This window comes from Struthio camelus, chromosome W (assembly GCF_040807025.1).
Source record: "Struthio camelus isolate bStrCam1 chromosome W, bStrCam1.hap1, whole genome shotgun sequence".
Lineage (NCBI taxonomy): Eukaryota > Metazoa > Chordata > Aves > Struthioniformes > Struthionidae > Struthio > Struthio camelus.
In genome coordinates this window covers 31,973,511-31,995,440 of record NC_090981.1, presented here as the reverse complement: position 1 = coordinate 31,995,440, position 21,930 = coordinate 31,973,511, and the positions used below count along the sequence as shown (strand labels likewise).

General features: G+C 38.1%; 1 protein-coding gene across 2 annotated transcripts; it reads left to right on the top strand.

Moving 5' to 3' along the window:
- Positions 1-2,757: 2,757 nt before the first annotated feature.
- On the top strand, positions 2,758-17,141 carry LOC138064188 (membrane protein FAM174A-like). Of its 2 annotated transcripts, XR_011137483.1 has the most exons (4): positions 2,758-3,107; positions 10,680-10,814; positions 10,921-11,065; positions 16,572-17,141. XR_011137483.1 is itself a non-coding variant. In XM_068925758.1 (3 exons), exons 1-3 carry the CDS (start codon positions 2,815-2,817, stop codon positions 16,573-16,575), a joined length of 432 nt encoding a protein of 143 aa, XP_068781859.1. In that variant the 5' UTR covers positions 2,778-2,814; the 3' UTR covers positions 16,576-17,141. The 2 variants fall into 2 exon arrangements, 1 of the variants encoding a protein (XP_068781859.1); XM_068925758.1 differs by lacking the exon at positions 10,921-11,065 and having other exon boundaries at positions 2,778-3,107.
- Positions 17,142-21,930: the final 4,789 nt, after the last annotated feature.

Below are 21,930 nucleotides of genomic sequence, written 5' to 3'. Positions count from 1 at the left end.
ATTTTGTTTTTCTCAAAGGTGAAAGTCAAGTAAGCTCCATTACTTTTAATGGACAATTTAGCAGTCTCAGGGTCTTTTACTGGCACTCAAATTCTGTCACCTTTTGGATGTACAATATGGAAGTGAACATTCTTTTTTTCTTTTGTAAGCGAGACAAGTTCTACAATTTACACATGGAATAGGGGAATATAACCCCAGGACGCCTCTCTCAAAAACGTTTATATACCAGAATGATTGCAGAATGTCATAATTTGTGTTTAATTCTCTTTTCTGTTTTTGGCTACAAATAATATATAGAACAATAATTTCTAACAAGCAGGTACGCTGAGAAAACTTACATATGGCTGTCAAACCAACCTCTATATGCTGCTCCAAAGCTACATCACATTCAAGAATATGTTTCATTTTAAAAAATGCACCATTTTCTTAAGTCTCTCTCTCAGTTTATTAAACTCGCAGTCAATTTAAATGTGCGCAGTATTAAACGCTGGTGTATAAATTTCAGTTATTTAAAAAACAAAAACAAAGGAATTTGCAAAGATTTCATTAATAATTGTTTCACAGTAATGAACATAAATTACTGTAGTTTTGTTTTCTCTTCTGAAAGTTCAAAGACTACCTTACCTACTGAAATAAAAGGATTATCTTTTAATTTTTGAAAAACTTCAAAAAACTATTTCCCCGGCCACTCAACACTGAGGCTCTCAATTTTAAAGTGGATAGTTTTACAAATACACATATTGAAAAAGGAGAATAGTAAGAAGTCATTCCATAGTCTTCACTGATCAAGATAATCCTTGTTTTTCCCCTCATACGTTAAGTCTGGCATACAGTTTGCCATGAAATATGCCACTGCATTCTTCTGAATATATATCCCAGCACTATTGCATCTTACGTGGGCCATGCATAATTGACATATCTTTAGGACAGTTTAGTACCAATAACCCATGTTGCAAAAAGTATTCTTCCTTGGCTTTTGATTGTAGCACTTTCCCCACTGCTAAGCCACTGTGCTGGAATGCCGTTTTTTGCACTTGCCAGGAAAAATACATCTTAAAGAACTGCATGGGGAAGAGGAAGCCCAGTGAATTTGGGGGGGGGGGGGCTGTTCCTGTCCTCCATCAGGCAAACCCTACCGAAGTTCCAAAACATAACATGTTCCCAAGACACTTTAGTCACATGCTTCCCTCCAGCAATTAGCAAATGGAGCAGACTTTCATTTACTGAAGATACATTTGCTATCCTAAACCATCTGAAATAATATTCCCGTGACAACAACCATGAATTTTCAAAGGAAGGATGTACAAATGACAGTCAAATGGCATACATGATACTTAATTAGCTTCAGTCTTTCTAATGCCAGACTCGCTGTTTATCTCGCTGTTTATGTAACAGACCTTGAACTCCTTTTTGCAGTTTACTATCACTGAGCTTGTTAATAGTTTACTACCTAATCACTGCTGAAAAAATTTACATATAATCTTATATGACCCTATGTGATGCCTAAGCTGAAATGTTTAAGTTCTCCAGGGTATCAAAACAACTCTGCCCATACGCAGAGTCTGGCAGCTACTTATACTAACTGTAGCGCAGAAATATCGTATAACATTTCTAAACTACTTTCGTATCTATCCATTCACTTCTATACTGGGACAAAATAAAAATGTTCATTGCCGCCATGAAATTCCTCCTGTCCTATATGCACATTCGACCCCTGACATCCTTGCTGTAATATATTATTTACAGAAAGGGAGTTAAAAAAAAATCCAGAAAGGGACTGCAATGATTAAAGGATTATCCTGCTGTACCCCATAACGACCTCTCCTTTAGTGAACGGACATACGCAACACTAGCGTAGTATCGCCGTGATAGATTCGCTCTGCACAGAGCTTTAAGCTCACTCAGGGACAGAACACGTTTCCTGCCACCCCGATTTCTGAGTCTCCACCAGCTTCTCGGCCCGTCTGTCGCTCCATGGCCTCTGGCTGTGTCCCATCAACCGACACACAGCCGCTTTCCGGGTATTTCCACCATTTGACCTCGACAGGAGCAAACGCAGTGGTCTGAGTTACAGCCCTACAGATCCTAGTGTCTTCCAGATCATCCTTTTCCTTATGTCCTTTTCATCACTTTCCCTCTGCACAAAGGCTTCGTATGCCGCAAGCCAACCCGATACAATTCTGCTACCTCATGATCAGACACATAAGGCATGACATTTCAACTGAAAAGATGAACTTCCCTCTCCTATGTTGAGCTGCAGCGGTTACTTCCATGTTTGGAAAGCCAAAACATTGCCCAATAAGCCATCTTGGCTTTCGTGTCACTGCAGCTACACCGCCCTGAACACCTCAACTGGCTAACGTTAACAGCAGTTGCTGACTGACCAGCTCTGTAGCGCAGATACTGTCAGGGTCTGATGGGTGACACGACACGCTACATAATTTATGTTACTACTGTACAGCTATTATTGCTGTAAAAATTATATTATCATAGTATATAATATTATCATATCTATATTATTATCTATTATGATTATTATTAGGTGGGTTTGGGATTTGATCGAGTTTAGGATAAAAAGCCCCCGCTATTAAAGGCGCGCCCCGCCGCCAGCACGGCCCCAACGGCCCGCCCGCCCGCGCCCCGCCGCGCATGCGCGCCCGCCCGCCTCTGCCACGTGACGCCAACGGCCCGCGGCGGGGGGCGCCGGCCGGCGCGTCCATGGCAGCGCGGCTGCTTCCGCTTCCTGGGGCGAGGCGGCGGCGGCGGCAGGGCCCGGCCGCGCTTGAGCCGCGCCGGGCGGGACGAGGGGGCACCATGCGGTGGCCGCCGCCGCCGCTGTTGCCCTGGCTCCTGGCGGGGCTGCTGCTGCTGGCTGCGCGGTGCGGGGGAGCAGCGGCGGCGGGCGGCGCCGCCTCCCCGCGCCCCACGGGGACGGCCGGCGACGCGGCGGCGGCGGCCACGCGGAGCAGCGGCGGCGGCAGCAGCAGCCGCCTGGCCGAGGTGTCGGCGCCGCCTGAGCAGGGCCAGCCCATGACGCAGCGCGCCCTGTCCGTGCTCGTGCTGGCCAGCGCCGCCCTCATCGTCTACTTCGTGATCCGGACCGTGCGGTGAGGGCGGGCCCCGGGGGCGGGGGGGCGGCGCTGCCCCGGCTCCCGGCCCGGGCCCCGGCGAGCCGGCGGCCTGGTGGCGCACATGCGGAGGGGGAGGCGGTCGGGGCAGGCGTGGTCGGCCCCGTGCCGCCCCCCCCCCCCCACCTTCTCTCCAAACGGCCTTGTCGTTATCGACGTCTCTTAGCCCGCTCGGATTTACTACTGCGCTCCTTATCGTATCTGTTCGGCAAGCTTTTATCTCACTGAGCTACTGAACTTGTTTTTTTTTTTTTTTTTTTTTTTTTTTGCGGGGAATTCTTTTTTTTTCAGTACGCATCTTCTTCTTTCAGGTTTTCTTAAGCAGGAGGCACTGAAAAAGCTTGTGCTGCCAGTCAGACTGCATTTGCGTTTCTCCTTGAAACTATTGATTGCATAACTGCATTTTTCATGCTACTTGTTATAGTAAAAATAAGTGTTCATCTCCTTGTTTGGCTGTCGTTGTGGTTCTCCTGCTGTGTGTCAAACTGTGACCCTTTCCAGGCAGGGCCCAAATGTGTAATTATGTGTAAAGCTTAGTACAATAAAGTCTCCTGTACTTGTAATAGTAGCTAGGGTTACTGATGGTTTAGGTGACAAGTACCTCCGTGGTGCTGATTCCAGAAAGGTAGTGGAAAGCTGATGCTTTCTATTGGGCACTTACTGAAACACAGCATCTGAATAGATGAGGACAGCCTGATTTTTCCAAGGCTTTTATAGCTCAAGCTTGAGTAATCCTAAATTTTATTTTCATTAGAATGGTTTTCACTAAACCAGTCTTGAAACAAGGTTTGTGATGGCATATCTCAAAGCAAACTACTCAATCTTTTAATCAAATGAAATGAGTAAGACTACTGGGAGTCCTATCAAGTCCTGTTACGCTTAACTATGGAATCTCAGGTTCTGAGTAGTCTTACGCAAAAGGCCAAAAAACCCCCCACCTCATTGTAGAGGCTGGACAAAGAACATCTCATCTATTGCCATTATTTTGTGGATAACTGGCAGTTATTTGGCATCCTGTAGTTGACACTAGGAGGGTTACTGTTCTGCATTTGAAAATGCAGTGCTGTCTTCTAGGTGATAATGCAGATAGGAAGGTTAAACCTCATAAATAGGTTTGTTTTTCTAGAATTTGGCGATATGTTTCATGAGATCCTGAACCTTTAATATGGATGTGTTCTTATCCTTTGGCTTTCTGAGGAGAAAATCAGCTTTGTCTTGATGATGTGAGTGTTTATAATTGGAAGAAGAGAAGCTGAACTTATGCAGTTTACTGAATCTGTGAGGCAGTTGATTATTTGTATTCAAGGTTGTAGCAATGCTTTTTTCTGTGATTAATATTTCCCTCATCTCTGGGGAGAATACAAAGTTCGATTGAAAGTGATGCCGTGTTTCTGTATACAAATATAATTTAAAACATCCTGGTGCTTAAGTACCAGATTTGTATCTTAGAGTGTGAAGCACTGTGTAAAACTCTGCTCTCTGAGAGCAGAAGCAACATAGTTCCTTGACACTAATTCTGGTAAGCAGAATCCTAAGCATGCACAGGGCATGTTTTGCCATAACATAAGCAATCCTGTTTTACAGCAGAGATAAGAAGATGATCCGAGGTTAAAGCTTGTGCAGTGTGAAAACTCAGTACTGTTGAAACATAAGGTAGCTTGGCTCTTGAGCTACTAAAAGTAAACTTGAGTTTTAAGTCCAAATGTGATCAGCTGTGGCAGTGACTGTGAGTTACCTTCTAATGTTAGATACGCTAAGTCAGCCAGTGAAACGTGTTAGCAGTCTGTCAGTTGTCTGTTTCCGGTATCCTTCCATGAAAAGAGGGGAAGTGAAGGTGGAGAGAGAGAAACTTTATCCCTGTCACCCAGCCTGACAAAGATCAGCATTAGGAAGAAATTTTAGGATTCCAGTCTCTGTGTAATTAATTAGGCACTATTGTTATCAGGCTCCTTCTTCAAACAAATGTAACTCTCATTAGAATTGTGAAGTTGTTGTTCCTCAAAACTTTATTAATAGCTAATTGCAATTCTTTGTTAAAAAGAGACATTTCCCTTAGAGCTTCAGTAGAATTTCATACAAAATGGAGAAAACAAATACGTAGTTGCCATGAATGCTTTTAATTCAACTTTTTGAAGCCCTTTCAAACAAACTTCTTGAATGAGCACACTGCTCCACAGTGCTGGAAACTTGAAAGTTTTTTTTTTTTCTTAATTATGAAAAGAACAATGTTAAAGCATCTGTTCCATTTTATGTGCCCCGTTAGGGTTATGAACAATCAAGTAAGTAGTTTAACAGCGTGCGTGGTAAAACCCTGGTGCTTCAAACACTCGCATGTTTACTTTAAGTGTATGCATGATTGATTTTTGTTAATGGTGCACAAAAATATTTACAAGCTGGGCGCCAGTCCTTTCTGGGTTTGATATAGTTCTGAGAGCTGCACATCTTAAGTTTTTCTGGTTAGAAGTGCTTGGCTCAGACATACAAGAGAGATCTATAGTAAGCAGTGCTTATCACAAAGCTCTCTGTGTGCCCAGAGAGCTTTTTGAAGAAATGTTTTGGTTTAAACCTTGAGTGTTTATAAAGCATACTGATGAAGGTTGCTTAGTCAAGGTAAAGGATGTTGGAAAATATTTATTAAACATTTGTTTTCCCTGTTTTCCCCTTTCACATCTTTTGTGTGACATTGAGCAAAATAAACAGACACTTTCCAAAAGAAAACACCCAAACTTGCACTTTTTTGTTTTTAGAAAGCAAGCTGTTTAATTTTTTTAAACTTTTTTCTTTGCTTTTGTTTATTTTTTGTTTTCTATTGCAGACCAAGGTCTCACTTGCCTAATTCCGTATTTGTGTTGGGAGCAAGTGTATGCCTTTAGTTTTTCAGTCTTTTTGAGATGATGGGAAAGCACAAGTGTAGAAAATGGGATGAAATGGCTTTTTTCTTTTTGGAGAATTGTTTTAGTGTGTTATGTCTTTTGTCATGTTAAGTAAGGCATCCAGAATATGTTCCTGTACAAATTGTGCATCATGCTTGTAACTTAAGTTTCTAGGAAGTTATTTATAATGCATTTTGGAGGGTAATCATTGAATTTCTTTAATGAAGCCTGTAGCTTGCGATTGCCTTGCACAGAAGAAAGACTCAGTTAACTTTCAAGGGATAACTTTGAGAATACATTTTTTCTTTTTTTTGTAATTGATGTAGTTCATGGTTCAGGAAAAATCAATTTAGTTAAAAATATGCATTAAGGGGGAACATTAATTAGCTGTACCATATTTTGTAGCACGTGGAGCACTTCATTGTAAGGATTTCACTACACTAGGTTGTCCCTGGGACAGTTAAACGTCAGTGCTCTCCCATGGACTGTTACCAAACTCTTAAATGATGCATTAGCTGAACTAAAAGCATTTCCTCTAAGTTGTCCTCCTATATGAAAGTAGTCTGTCTTTGCAACTGTTAATCAAAAATGTTAAGGGCGTCACTGTTTAGACAGCATGTGGTGATTCATGAGTAACAGTTGTGTATAGAGTCAAGTGACTAAAGAGCTACAGTTCCCTTAGCAAGGTTTGTTTAAAGTCTCTGTGGCTTGCACCAGGGTTGTCCTTGCACCTAGACAAATTGGGTAATATCATATAGCTTACTTGTTCTCCTTCTGCGTAGGTGAGATTGACAACAGGAAAATGTCATTCTGTGCTAAGATTTCTTTTTGGGTTGGGGAGGGCTTTAGCATTTAGGTACATCTATGTTAACCTTGCTGTTGTCAATGAATACGTCGTTTATCGTGTGTGTAGCTGTGATTGAAATTCTGCGTGTGTCCTGGTTGATCTTTTATTTGCACAATGTAAGTAATTCTGTTAGATCAGGGCTACTAGATTTGTTGGCCTTCCTTTAAGAAAAGGTACTGTTGATGGTCCTCCTAGAGCGAGACTTTATTAACAACGCTAATAAAGTATGACTTTATCTCAGCCTTTTTAACAGTTGGTTCATTTCTTGAGTTTGCATGATGGGGAGTGGTATGATAGTTGTTGAAGAGGAACTCCCGAAGATGACAGAACTAGCTTCACCACCTATTAGCATTAAAAAACTAGCATGTATGAGAAAGAAATCAATTCTCCTTTTGTTTGGCTAGGTTTTTCTATAATGCATGCAGTGTCTGTCACAGTCTAAGGAGGGAGTAGATTTTTTCAGAATACGCTTATATCCCCCTTATTCAGGGTTTCCCTAAAGGGAGGCGAATGATCTGTGGAGGCTGCTTGCGTTACACCAGCCTATAAGCAGTCATTATCCTGCAAACCCTGTGACACTGTTCTATGCAGATAATACATGGAAGGGTTCTTAGAAAAATACTTCCCACACTTACTATGCTAAGTAGATTTTTCTGGATTGAGTTGAGTGCTAGGATTGCTGTGACCCTTTTACTTTGTATCAGATTGAGGTAAGAATCCTTTTGAACTGCGTTCTGGCTTGAACAAAATTTGCCTTTCTACCTGAAGTGGTGTTTGATGCTGAAAATTCCCCATTTTCATGAGATATAGATCAATGTGTTGATATACAAAAATCAGTCGATGATTAGAAAAGACTTTATCTTAAAATGAAAGTTCCTTGACTTAAATCTACCTTATGCTCCTGCTTTTTATTTTTAATGATTCTTCTGCCACTACTTGGTACAGACATTTTCAGTAGAGGTTTGTACTTGATGCATGAGATGAGCATTCAGATATCTTATGGTTATGTAATTGAGAATACATTTCTGTGCAGGAAATTTTGGGGTCTAAGCTAACATATAACTGTCTAAGATGAATGAGGATTTTGACGTTTTTGTCCATGGTCTTATTTGGAACTGTACTCGCCCCCCACGAAGACCACACCTTATTCAGACGTGTCTATTGTAAACATCTTTGCTACACTTTTAGTCTTTTGACTAATTTATATACAAAAAAAATTTTCATATCGCTTGTAACTCTGTTATCAGTTTCTCGAGAGCGTTCATCTGAATCTAGAAATTTGGGACAGCTCACTGATGATAATTTTGCATTCCTTGCAATATGAACTCTTGCTGTCTCTGACTTAAGGTTGTTCTCAACTCACAGTAGAACTTTCCTTTTTACTCTGTTGTGGAAAACAGTAGTAAGTTCTCTAGTGAGATGGACAGAAATATTTTGACTATTTTGAGAGTATGAAATGCCTCTTCTTCTTTTTGTGTTCAAAATAGTTTCTAGTCTGTTGGAATATTGAAGAGTGCTTGTCCTAGTACTGATTGCGTAGCTCCTAACTTTAGTGTGGGGGGGAAAAAATATATATTATATATATATTTTTTATATATATGAATTTTTATATATATATATGAAAATATATATATGAAGAATAATTGTTTTTTTCATCACGCTTTCTCTTAGTGTTTCAGAGTTTTCTTCTACTTGATACTTCATAATACACAACTTCTTTTCTACTTTGAGGACTAAAGGCCAAATAAAAGAAGAATAAATTGGAAATAATTTGAGCTTGAATTGATAGGTGAAACTTGTGTATCTGTCTCTTATTAGCCCTAATTTTTAACAATAAGTTAGGTACTTTGAGTTCTATGGTAGCACATGCCTGGCAGTCTTAGCCTTTTGGCAGATCAATTGTAGCTGTCTCAAATCAGGGTTGAAGGTGGAGGACGTGAACATGATGATTTTTCTGTACTATTTGAAGTTGGAAAACTTTGAGGAGAGGCTTAGATTTTTATAACCTGCTCTGTCCTAAAGCAGTTAAATTTGTTTCTCAGTTCCAGAAGGAGATCTTATTTCCTGGGGTATAATCTAGACAAGAATGTGGATGCTGTTGTGTGTCCTTTTGAAGCTGCATTGGTTTAAAAAGGTGGATGCTTCTCCTGGTCACACATGAAAAGAAACAATCCTTTAAGAATAGACAGAATTCAGGACAGAATCTGAAGCTGCAAACTGAAATCACGTATCAGTATCTCTTATAAGGTGGTTAAAGCTGTGCCCCAGTGTGGGGCAGAGAGGTCATTTTACATAGTCCTCCTTTTGGTTATTAGCCTGAAAAAATCCCATATGCAAGTTCTTGAATGTTGTGAATACCTTTCTTAGGCAGCTAGCTTGGGTTTGTAAATTCTGCTCCTGGCGTTTCTAAAAGTAAGTTTTATACTTACCAGTGTTTATGTGGATTTAGCCCTAAATCCTAAAGCCCTGGCAAACAGTTGATTTTTCAAATAACTTGTATTTTTTTGCAATCTAATAGCTTTCACTTAGCTGCCATTTTCTAAGTATGCAGTAGCTGTCAGTGACTCTGCTAAACTTTTTGTAGAACAGACGCCTTTGTATGCTGTGGTGATGATCTGAGTTCCTGATCCTCAAAGACTCGAGCGATGCGTATTTGTTGTGTGTGGATCTGCTCAGTGTGCATGGAGCTTATGTGGGACCAAAGCCCAAACAGAGAAGCTGCAGAATGTAATAAGAAAAGCAGATGCGAACAGACTGATCTGTGATAAGCACTGCATCTTAATGTTAAAATCATAAATCACTTCATCTTCCTTGCACGATAATACTAACTCTGCAAGTTTGTCCTTCTTCCAAGGCGTGGAAAAGGTCCTACTCCTACAACTGAGGATGTGAAGTTGAGTATGACAAAGTAAAAATCCAAGGTATGGATTTATGGATTTTAGTTTCTGCAGTTAGGAAATTGACCTCTTGGTTTCTTGATTGCAGCAGCAGTGAATTTGATGGACACTAAATATCTGCTGGATGTCATTAGGTTTTTCTTCATCATGGCTTTGTCTGAAAAAGTTTATTCTGCTCATGAGTCTCTCTTCTTGGCAAGGTTTTTTTCTGTTTCACACTTCAGGTCAGACTTTTAACTGAGGTGGCGAGTAGTGTGAGAGTACATTCATAGATAAGCAATACCATTAATACAAGATGTTTATTTCTCATTTCTCTACAAAAGATCTTTGGGTTTTGCAGATTCGGTGCTGCACATGTTACTGCTATTTACCGTACGGATGGTTTGACTCAATTATAAGTAATGAAACTTTATTATCACTTGTGAAGCCCTTTATAGGTAAAAGTTAAAACATGATGACAGCAATGGCTTGTTGCATCTCTGCTACAGTTCTGTTTAATTTCTGTATCTGATTCACATTGCTTCTTCCATAGAGAATCATAAAGCATCTAGAAGAGATGTAGCAAGGCAGTTTTCCTCATTCTCTAGGGTCTCCAACAAGTGAGCTTGTGTATGTTTGCTTACCTGGCATTTGTGGTTATCTGGCAAGGGCCTATAAGATCTCTTTCTATTCACTGCAGTAATACTGTATAAAACTGCAGATGACAAATTCCTGTTGACCTCAATTATTTCTTGTAAATTCTTGACCTCTGAATTTCACCAAGCTAAGGGTGCACGCTTAACCTACGCTATTTCTTTTTTTTCCCTTTTTTTTTTTTTTTCAAATATGGTCAGTATCAGTATATCTGTATTTTAAGGATCAAGTTTTTTTACATTGTTGGAGTAGGAGGTAACTGAGAATTTATAGGACCTAAGTGTTTTAAAATACATTTCAGGCTCAGAAGACGAAACAGAAAAACTCGAAGATACGGCGTTTTGGATACAAACATAGAAAACATGGAGTTGACTCCATTAGAACAAGATGATGAAGATGATGATACAACGCTATTTGATGCCAATCATCCTCGAAGGTTTGTATATAGAAGCTGAATGTACTTCTAGTAACAGAAGTGAAGGAGTGTGGATGAGGAGCAGTTTTACTGAGAAAGCTCACTACTGTGTTCCATATGCATGTAGTTGGAGAAGGGATGTCAAGATCACTTGAATTTTAAACGGGCAAGAATTTAGTGGGCAAGAAGATAAACTTAGTACATCAGCTGCTCTTGATCCACTGCAGAACACCATTTGTCTTCAGCATATGAGTTCCAGAGAAGTGGAGAAGGTAGGATATTTTTGTTATAAATACGGTGTCATTGCTGAAGCTTATCTTCAATTCTGCTGCTAGTATTTACACATCTTCTATTCCTTTTCTTCTTGGAGGCTCCTTAGTTCTTCGTATGCGTTCTCTCCAAGTTCCACTGTCTCTTTGCTAAAGTAATCAGTAGCTAGTTGGTAATGATCCTGCACTAAGTTTTAGATTTGGTATTGCTACAGAGAAAGGTTCGTATTCTTTAGTGACACTCTGAAGCTGGATACAGGAAAAATTTGTTATGTCTTCTTACACTTAAATATCAGGATCTATTTAAAAAAAAAAACCTTGGAAACCTACTTTTTGCAGATGTGAAGATTTTTAACTTTCAAATGTTAAGTTTCTTATGTGTAAATAAGCTATCAAGTTTAAATGTATCCTTCTTCATAAATTATGAACTTTCTTATGTTCACAAACTATTTGAATTAAGACAAGATGCTTTTTAACCCTTGTCAGCTCATCTGGGATTTGGGATTGCAATTCAAACCGAATAAAAGCAAGTTTTCCTGATTGAGTAATTCCATCAGGCTACATATATAGAGATAATAAACCTGACAGCAGAATTGTGAAAATGCTGAGTACTACTATCAGAAGAGATAAAATGATTAATCTTAATTTTGCTGGTCACAGTTGGCAAGTGACTCAACACTTCTTCTTGTGAAAGTGAATTCAACTCTCAAAGAAACAATTCAGCAAGTGCAATGCATGGTGCCCCAAATGAATTAAAAGTAATGGAGTCATAAGTCAGACAGTTTTGCTGTTTATCAAAAAACAACTGTTGGATGGCATTCTGGAACTTGAAGTGAAAGTTCTCTCTTGTATTTGTCTCCTTAGACCCTTCACTCTTATTTGTCTCTTGAATTCAGTGAATATTTGTATGGCCAGAGTTCCATTTTCCTTAGTCTCTCCACTATACATTTAAAAAAAGATGGCTGGAATATTGCCACTTACTTCTGTGTACTGGAGAGACCTGTGTCATTTTTATTACCTTTTGGCAATAGTATTCTTCTAGTATAAATGCTAAAGATCATGTAACGGGTAATTGCCATGGTATATCCAGCAATTCCCGTGTTGTCTTTTCTGGACATCGTTCTCTTAACTTCTCTCTTGTAACACAGCATACTTACTTTGAGGTATTGGACCAGGTAATATGATACTTCCTCCTCCTAAATGCGTAGTTACAGTAGTATCAAGTTTATCCTATGAGTGAGCATGGCAGCATAATTTGTCCTCATTAACATTTAACCCAATTAACAGTATTGTATTCCTGTTATAGAGGTTACTTGATACTCTTATCTGCTGATGTGGAGATTAAACAAGCTTGTATTTGGTATCAAGCTTTAAAGAGGAATATGGCTAGTTATGTTGCTCTTGAGCAGTGTTATCTAAAAGACTATACATTAGCAGGTTAAATAAGTATGTATATGCAGTATGTCTTCTACTGCAATAAGTAGTAAAGCAGTCTGTTTTATGCATTTACGTAGATATTTTAGTTTGTTTTGGCTGCTTTTAACTTTTAGTTTACCTGTTTTGGACGTTTTGGGGAATTATATTAAGCTTTCAGATACTGATGTGATAACTTGTGTCCTGCTACTGCATCTTTTACCTTAGGTTGCTATCTAAACTTAATTCAGATTCTACAGATGCACCTAAAATCTGTAGCTTGAGGCATATTGTGTGTTAAGATAAATAGTCTTGTACTTTTACTACTCTACTAACTATCAGAAGAGCCCCAAGCAGTTGATCATTGCATCTGTTTCTTTTAACTTCCTCTTTTAACTTCTCCTAAACTAGAAGCAGGGGAGACCCTATGGGGAAAGGTCACCAAAATAATATCAGAGGTTTTCAGAAGAGCAAACTTGTTACATATGTTTTTCCCTGTATGCTTCTAAACATTTGTATTTAAGGAGGAAATTTTACTTTAATGAAAGTAATTTATTATAGAAGTATTTAGCATGCATAGTATTGCTGTGTTTGGCATTAGAGATAGATAGGTCATATCACATCATTCATGGTGTCAAGAAAAGCATTTTCCCCTTAAGAAAATTAAAACTCTGAATTGCAAAAGAAAAAAAATGCAGTCATAGTCATGCAGTTGCTTATGTTTAAGCTAAAGCGTGTAAAGCACTTAAGGATAGAAGTATGGTTTGGAGTGAGATGTTTTGTTTTTATTTTATTTTTCCCATTTTGCCACACAAAGATGTCCAGGGGTGGTGCTGGGGTATATATATGCATCATGAACTGCCCAAAACAGAAAAGTTGTAGAATGCAAAACCAAAATAAATAAATCTGACAGCTTCTAAAATCTAAACAGGACTGCACCAAATATCCTCTCTATTGTGCTTATTCAAGAGAGTAAAGAATATTTTGTTTCCCCTTCAAAATTACCTTGGAAGCTCATTGTCAATGGAGTGACTAGAAGCTGATGCCTGTCTGATAGGTTATCTTATGATTTGCCCTGCTTTCTGTCTCAGTACAGATTTTGTCAAACTGTGTCCTAAATCAGTATTTTTGCCACCATACTTTGTTTTTTTGGTTCTTTATTGAAATTAATTTGCTTTATGTTTAAGAAATTAACTTACATTAAAGCCAACTCTTTACAACAACGAGCAGCAGACTTTGAACTGCACTTGCCCTCACTTGTGATATCCAACAAAATTTTCACATTATGATGTAATTTTATAGTTTGAAAAACCTGTCTTGTTTTCAAAACACTCAGCCTCTCTTTCAATTTAAGTACTACAGGCAATCATAATTTAGTTTAACTGTACCAAACAATGTGGAAATATTTGAAAGGAAATTATCCATCCCGTCTTTGTCAAAATACACTCTTCTAGAATGCATATAATATTAGCAGTTTGAGTACGTTCGCAGTGTTTCTTTTGTCTGGTGATACAGCTACAGTCAGATAAATCGAGCATTTCTTTAAGTTAATGGATACTAAAATGTGTAAATAAAGAACTACATCTTTTTGATGAAAGAGCTTCTTCTAAATATGTTGTATTTGATTTTAAAAACAAAATATATGTGTTTCAGCTGATGAAACAAAACCTGATATATTGGTCTGAGTCAGGGCCCTGAAAAAGTAGGAGGAAAAAAGTGGAATGTAATGTTTGTACATGTCATACCCTGGAGTAAATATATAAACTGATGTAACCTATGACAGAGGCATACCTTTACTTCTCTCTTGCGGGGCTCCAAAAAGTCCCACGATTTTGTGTCAGCTTGCAGAAGAGCTGGTAATGTCAACTTCTGCGTCAAACTCTGCAAGAATGGGAATTGGATCAGAGTACCTAACCACACTTGCTTTCAGCAAATGTTTCTGTTAACTTGTGTAGGAAGGTTGACTGAACAGAACAGAGGATCTTCAGAAGAGAATAACCATAATAGAGGAAAAAATGTTACTGTTTCAGGATAGCTCAAAAAGTGCTTAAGTGATCAAAATCATTATTTTGGTAGTAGCAGCTTGAAAACAAGTACTTCCAGTTACGTTTAGTCAATAAAAAAAAGTGAACACACTAGGCTTATGTATACTGACAGCTTGCTGTGTTCCCCTGTGTAGGGAGAAGCTCTCAATTTTACAGGTTAATTTTTATCTTGAAACAGTGTTTTTGTGTATGAGAAAAACAGTGCTGGGCAATGTCAGTCCTTCCCACAGATATCTGGCTAAACTGTTTCCTGAAATGCTGTCCAAGCGCTACACAGTAATGGCATTGAGAGAAGTTTGAAAACTAGTATCAAGTACTTTAAAAAAAAAAAAAAACAAAAAACAAAATCATAATTGAATATGTATCTTTCCCCATTAATTTCTTTCCCCTTGTTATGACTAAATCTTTTGAAAATCCGTCCTTTTAGCCATCTGCATTAAAGCTCAATAATCTGTCTTCATATTTATTACCCAGCCAGAATGACCAAAGGGAGTACAAAATGCATAAGGAATCAGACACACTGAGGACAACTTGATGATAATGATACTCAGTCTTGGTAGACATCATTAAACTCTGTCCTGATGTTTGCAAAGATTCAGAGCTTTTTTTTTTTTTTTTTAAGGTAGCATAAATATGCAGTCAGGCTTAGAGCAACTAATCGGAGAAATAGCAAGAGGGTACTTGGTTATTGAGTTCAGTCCCTTGTTGTCATAGCCGACCAGTGTTAAGCTCAGTGAGTGAGCTTATTCAGTTCATAAGTTTGCTGCCCTCATTACTCATAATGGAAGAGGTTTCAAAAACTAACCACCAGTCAAAGAAAATTAGGCTTCTGACGTATATGTTCTGGTCAGTTTATACAAATTTGTTACACATAGCAAATTATATAAGCATTGTTATATATACTAATAGCTGTCTGTTTTTTTTTTTTTAATTTTCTCCTTCTTTCTTTATGACCTGGGTATGTACTGCAGTAGTATCCACTCTGTTTTTATTTTTCCTGACCAAACCAAGATCTTTGTTTAAGGTGATAACTGTACAGTACTATCTATGTTAGAGATTTCTGTAGGCTAACTTTGAGTTAGCTGTAAAGTCCATTTGACCCTTTACAAGGCTGGGCAGAGATGCTGGTGGCTTTCCTAAAATCAGTATAGCAGTATCAATATATTCTTGTGCTGGTATGGTTATTACTTCCAGTTTTGTTACTGTTTCTTTCAGAGCTCTATGAAAAATCTCCAGTGTCCCCTTCTGTAATGTAGATGTAAATTAAATGTCCCCTCGTTGTCCTCATCATCCATGTAGCTGTTCTCTGTATTTCTTTTCATGAAATTGTTTTTTGTTCAGTAACATATTACTACATATGAAAGTCTGAAATTCTAATCTTTGGTGTCCCACCATGCAATGTGGCCTATTAGTTGAGGTAGAGTCTCCTAAGATCACATCTTTGTTTTTCAAAGTGGTGTCATACTGAAAATGCGTAGTCCTTGTTAGGTCATTACATGTACTCAGTACTTGCTGTGCTGCAAGGCATGAGGTAAAGCATATATTCTGTGCAACTTGGTGTTTATGATAGCATTGCAATTATGTAATCTTACTGAAGTTTGAATAGGAACGCAGGAACTTTGGAAGTTCATTGGACTTTAATCTCTTCATTAATGTTATAGATTGTACATCTTATATATTTAGATTTAAAAAAAATTTTTTTAAATCCATGGGGTTAGAAGTCTAAACTTTTATTTTACTGCACATAACATATCGATTCACTATTTAACCTCTCTGCTTCAAAAATATATCCAACATGGAAACCTTTTTTGAAAGTACTGGCAAACGCTCTCTCTCTTAGGAAGAGAGCAGTCTAAATGAATGCTTTTTTGTAACAATTTTTTATGCCTCACTTCTTTAATATCATAACTGATTTTACACAGGCGACTTGAATGAACAATAAAATGTTGCACCTCTTTTTTTTCTTAAACTTTGGTCTTTAAAAGTGTGTGCTAAAATTTCACTCGAAACAGGGCATTTTCAGATTATTGCCTATGTTTCTTCTGTTGCAGATAAGTACGTGCCTTTCAGTGAAAGAACTTAATCATGAAACCAGAGAAAGAGACTGCTTCATAGGAGGAGTAAGAAGCCAAAACAGCAAGATGGTATGGAAGTTGGGGGAATAATTTAAATTGTGTATATTATGGCATCCTTAATTTGTTGCAATAAATACTGTACCAATTTGTTGTACCTTTTTGTATATATATATAGAATTCTAAATGTAAAGCCTAAGGAGCAAGTGTGCACTAAAATCGAAACCTATTTGGAAGTGAGATTACTTCTAGAACAGGGTATTTTTTGCTTGTTCTAAATCTTGTATGCCATAAGTGTGGTATACACTTTTTCTACAGTAACCTGGAATGTTAACTAACTTTTTGCTCATGTAAAATTGTAAGTAAACATTAAGTAGCATAGCCTCTGTGAACTCTTCGGTATTGTTGGAACTTGATTTTAGTCGAAAAGATGCTTTACCCTTTGCAAACAAAAAGCCAGACTACTGCCTTTTTTGTTAAGCCTTTTTTTAAACTAAATTAACATGTTGTATGTAAACTAAGTGTATAAATAAAAGTGTTTACAATGTTCCTAGCATTTAGCGTGATACTTCAACGCTTTATAGATATTGAGGATATGACTGATATGATCTTGTTAATCATAGCAATACAGCACGTTTGTGCTGTCAAAATTATTGGTTACAGCCATAAAGTCAATTAAGTTCTGAGGACCGTCTTCAACTGGCATGAGCAGATGTTGCTCCACTGACTCCAGGGCACTGGAGTTCATGCCCGTGGTGTCAGCGTTCAGTCCTATGGTCAAAGTAGAGATCAAGCCTTCACATGAGCTTGTTTACTCTTATACTCCAATTAAAGCGTAGAACAAGTAATACACTTCTGCCATTGCTCTAAAATGAAAAAGTGACATCAAAAACAGATGTTAATGTGAAATGTGTGATAAAATTTACCTTAATGCAGTTGCCATCCAGCAGTTTTTTTTTTTTTTAGCTAGTGCCATAAAACTTAACAAGTTGTAAGACCAAAAGTTTTAGGCTTTTTTTTTTTTTAAACTGTATCATAGTTTCCACAGGAGTCCTGCTTGTGCAGATGAAATTTTCAAATTCTTTCATTAAAATTATTGCATAGATGTATTCTGTGTATGTGTGTGTGTATATATATTTTTTATATATATAGAGAGAGAGAGAGTATCAAGGTATAGACTTAACTAGCCGTATTGGTGGGACTGACTGTTTCCTGAAAGTTCCTGGGATATGGAGGAGGGGAATTATCTTCACTGAGTTTTCCATCCTCTCTTACTATTTGTGAACAGAGTAGGAATGCCTTATTTCTCTCAAAGGCTATTTCTGCAGTGACAGATGGAGTCTACTATAAAGACATTTTTAACCCTAAACCAGCTACTAACCCTGTAGTTACCCTATGCCTTTACACTAAAACATACTCGTTATGCCCTAGTAAAAGTTCAGCTGAGGTCTGAAGTTCTTTCAAATTCAGACGATGCTGAACTAGCCTCCCAAGGTAACATTCATCTACAGTTTGCTTATGTGCTGCACACTCCTAGGAAATGTATTATCTTTGCAATAAATCCAATACTTTATTTTTACTTCCTCCCCTTTTTTAAAAGAGAGAACTGAAAGAAAAAGACAACTTATTTCAGAGAGGCTGAGCTGAGAAACCTAGAAACGTTATCAAGAAAGCCCATGGCTTAGAATCCAAGTGAGAAAGCAACTAAAAGGTTATATAACAGAAGGGAAAGCATGTTGCTCACTGTCTAAGGGGGACTCTCAGTGTTTTAGCATAAGCATAGGCTTACTTTAGAGTTTTTCTAGCTCGATGACAAACGTTAACCCTAGTAATAAAGGGCTTATCTTTCTGACTTCCTGGAGTTAGTTGCTGTAATCGTGTAGAGTCTTTCTGGGCTTTAAGCTGAATGTGTCCTGGGGAGCTGTTATGCATGCTAATGATAGATACTTGAGCTGTTTGTTATGCATGTAGAAACACTGGAAATGCAGGTGCTCATGCATCTCCCGCAAGCAAATCTAGAGATTTTCCTGGAAAAAAAAATGAAATAGGACAGATTATTTATATTTCAAAGTAAGGCTCACCTAAAGGAGAAAAAAAAAAAAAAGAAAAAGATTTTCCCCAAAAGTATGCACTTCTTGCATTGGTGCCTCCAAAATTATGCGGATCTATTTTCTAGGATAAGTGGCTAGAAGCAAGTCATCCAACTGGTACTAAGTTGAGACAGTTTTGTTCTCTGATATGGCTGATTCTGTGTGGTCCATCATGCAAACTTTCTCAGCATTGTCCAGACCATATCTAATTCAGTAACTGAATTGGCTCTGATTGCTTTTGCAGACGTAAAATCTGTCAAAGATGCTAGTGTTATCCTTCTCATGTTCTTAACCATTGGAAATCTGCTCTGAATTGTTTTCAGTTCCTGTTGATGTATGCAACACCATCAGTGATATTTCCAGCAGTGGCTGAAAAACGGTTCTCATGGTAGCCTGTTGGTTAAATTCTTTCAAAAATGTGGGGCTGTTTTGGGGAGGATCCCAAAGACCAGTAACTAAGCTATATATAAATCAGATTAATATTTATATCAAGCTGTAAAATTATAAATAAAGACAATTAACTGTGAAATGTATAATTGAGTAGCCACATATGGGAAGCTTTATTCTCTTTTGAGTCAATAAGTTAATAGGCCAGTCAAATATGGGATCCAATTTGCTGAAATAATGCTCATGTCTTTAAAGATGTAAGGTAGCCCAGATTTAATGGGAAGTAAATTGCAGGTAGTAGATTTACTTGATAACTTTCTGGGGACCAAATCTCAGCAAATTAGTTCCATGCACCTAAAGGATAATGGGGTGTGTACCCTCAGAAACTTTGAACTGATTTGGGAGTAAGAATCCCATGGGTCAGTGAGCAGCCAGGAGAGCACTGTAATGTACATGCTGACTGAAAGCATGCCTGCCTCTCAAGAGGGGGGGCTGGGCTGCTTCTTAGGTTTAGCATAGACTGCTGCTTACTATAGACTTCTTGTCATGCTACTGCTGATGCTGGTGTTAGAAGTTGCTAACTGCTAAAGTGCTGCAGAAGTGACCTAGATCTCTCTAGAGCGCTGTGCTGTGATCTGACTTTTGCTTGATTTCCCTCTTTCGCCATCCGTAATTGCTCAAGGGGTTTGCAATCTGTTCATTTTCCATCTCAAAGCAGTCTGATTTTGAGGCACAGTAAAATGAGAAAATTTCTTAAAGATACTGTCAGGATGGATTGTTAAGTTCAAGATTTGGTTTTATTGGCAGATACAAATAAGTTTCTTAAATCATGGAATCTTTTGAATATGTGTTTTCTTGCTCTCTCTGATGTGATGGAAACAATATTTTTGTAGATGGTATCAGCCAAAAACTTCAGAATAGCAGATGCTTGTGGCAGTGTACTTTGCATATATGGCGAGGACAAAGTCTCAGGTCAAATCCAAAATTTACGCCAAAGATCATTTTGAACTGTTATTTCAACTAAGCATTTTATTTATTGATCTTCTTCTCCAAGTCTCATTCTCTTTAATAGAAACAGATTCATTCAATACAGTTTCAGAAAGCCTATAGCCTAAAGATAATAGAATGAAACAATACAGAGTCACCCAAGATTTTCACCTTTTTTATACAAACACATTTATATATATATACACACATATATGTAAAGTCAGTGTCAGTTCAGTAGCTATCTAGCTGGATCATGCCTTGTACAAAGAATTACTCATTTCTAACCAACAAACTCTGCTGCTTCAACAGTGTTTTTTTTTTCAAGTTGCTATAGGTCCTTATTAGGAATTTTTATGAAACTCCTAGTTTTAGGCTTTTTAGACTGGCACAGATTTTGCAAGAGTGCTTCATTCAGAAGCCCTTACACCACAAATGTTTTGGAACCTGGAGAGTCCTGAGGGGAAGTGTCATATGTTTGCCCTAATACTCTCTCCAACCTGCTTTGGCCACTGTCTGAGAGAAGTTACTTGACTAGGTGGATTCAGACCAAATGCAGCTGTTCTTATTGATTCTCATTAAGAGTCCAAAGGTTCTTGATCTTTCCAAACACAGAAAGCATGATTTGTGATGGCATATGTTAAATCTACTCATCCAAAGAAGAGCAAACATACGTACATTGTTGTGAGGCCTCTGAATACTATTCTTGAACTTTCAAGGATGAAGATTGTTTTCAAGGATGAAGATTGTTTAGGTAAGATGAGGAAAATCTAATTCAAAGCTTAACTCTCCCTTCTAGTAGGCTGGTACTTAATTTTTTTCTTGATGTCTAATCTAAATCTTATTTTTAGTAGTTTTAAGTCTATTAGACTGTAGTGAAAGAGCTTAGTTCCCTTGCAGCTCTGCCATATCTTCTAAATAAAGCACTCTCAGTTCTTTCCTGGTAGTCTTTATGTTGTAGATATGTAATCCATTTCATTCTTTTCTTCTGGAAATGAACCAGCTGGTTCACACACTCCATGAATTGCAGTGTCCAAAAGTGAAGAATGAGACAGCAGTATTGAGAAGTATGTGTGCAATAGCAGTGTACACATGCTGTTAGTATTTCTGCCATCTTTATCTCTGCATAAGATCCCTGGCATTTTTTTATTAAAAGAACTGAAGGGGAGTAAGATGTCTGCACAATTTCTTCTTCCCGTTTGGTAAGCAGCACAAGGTAAAAGGCCTGTGATTTACCCCAAAAGCATTGCAATGAAAGTCTTTAATCAGTGTGCATAAGCAGGGAAAGTATATAACTTTGGAACATTTATTATTTAATATTACTTATTAAATATGTTATTATTATATGTCTTGTATCTGGGGAAGAAACCAAGCCAGGAATGAGCCAGCTTAAATACTGAAAGCAACTTACCTGCATCAGCTCGGTGCTCTATCTGGCTTAATGTGTTTCTTGTCTAAATCAGCTTGTTCAAGTAGCTCCAGTATCTTTGTGATGCATTGCTTTATGCCGTGTAGGGTGAGTTTTCAGACAACAAGTAGTTTCTGAAGAATAAGCAACTATTTTTTTTCTCATGCAGCAACACTTGTTCTTAATTACTTGGGCATCTCGCTTGAGTGCGGTATGCGTGTTTGGTGGGTGTTCCTGCAACAGTTCTCATCTGTCAAAAAAAACCAGGTTGATGTTTGCCTGCAGGCAGAGTTCTTGCCCAGAGAAGTCGGAAGGAGGCAGTCAGAACGCGTAGTTACTGGTAGCTCACTGATTGGAGGCTTAATCATTATTTCACTGATTTGCATTTGGTTCATTTTCTGAATTTTATAACTATAAGAAATAAAATCTTTTTCCTTCCTCCACTACTCCAAATGAAAGGAAAGATGGT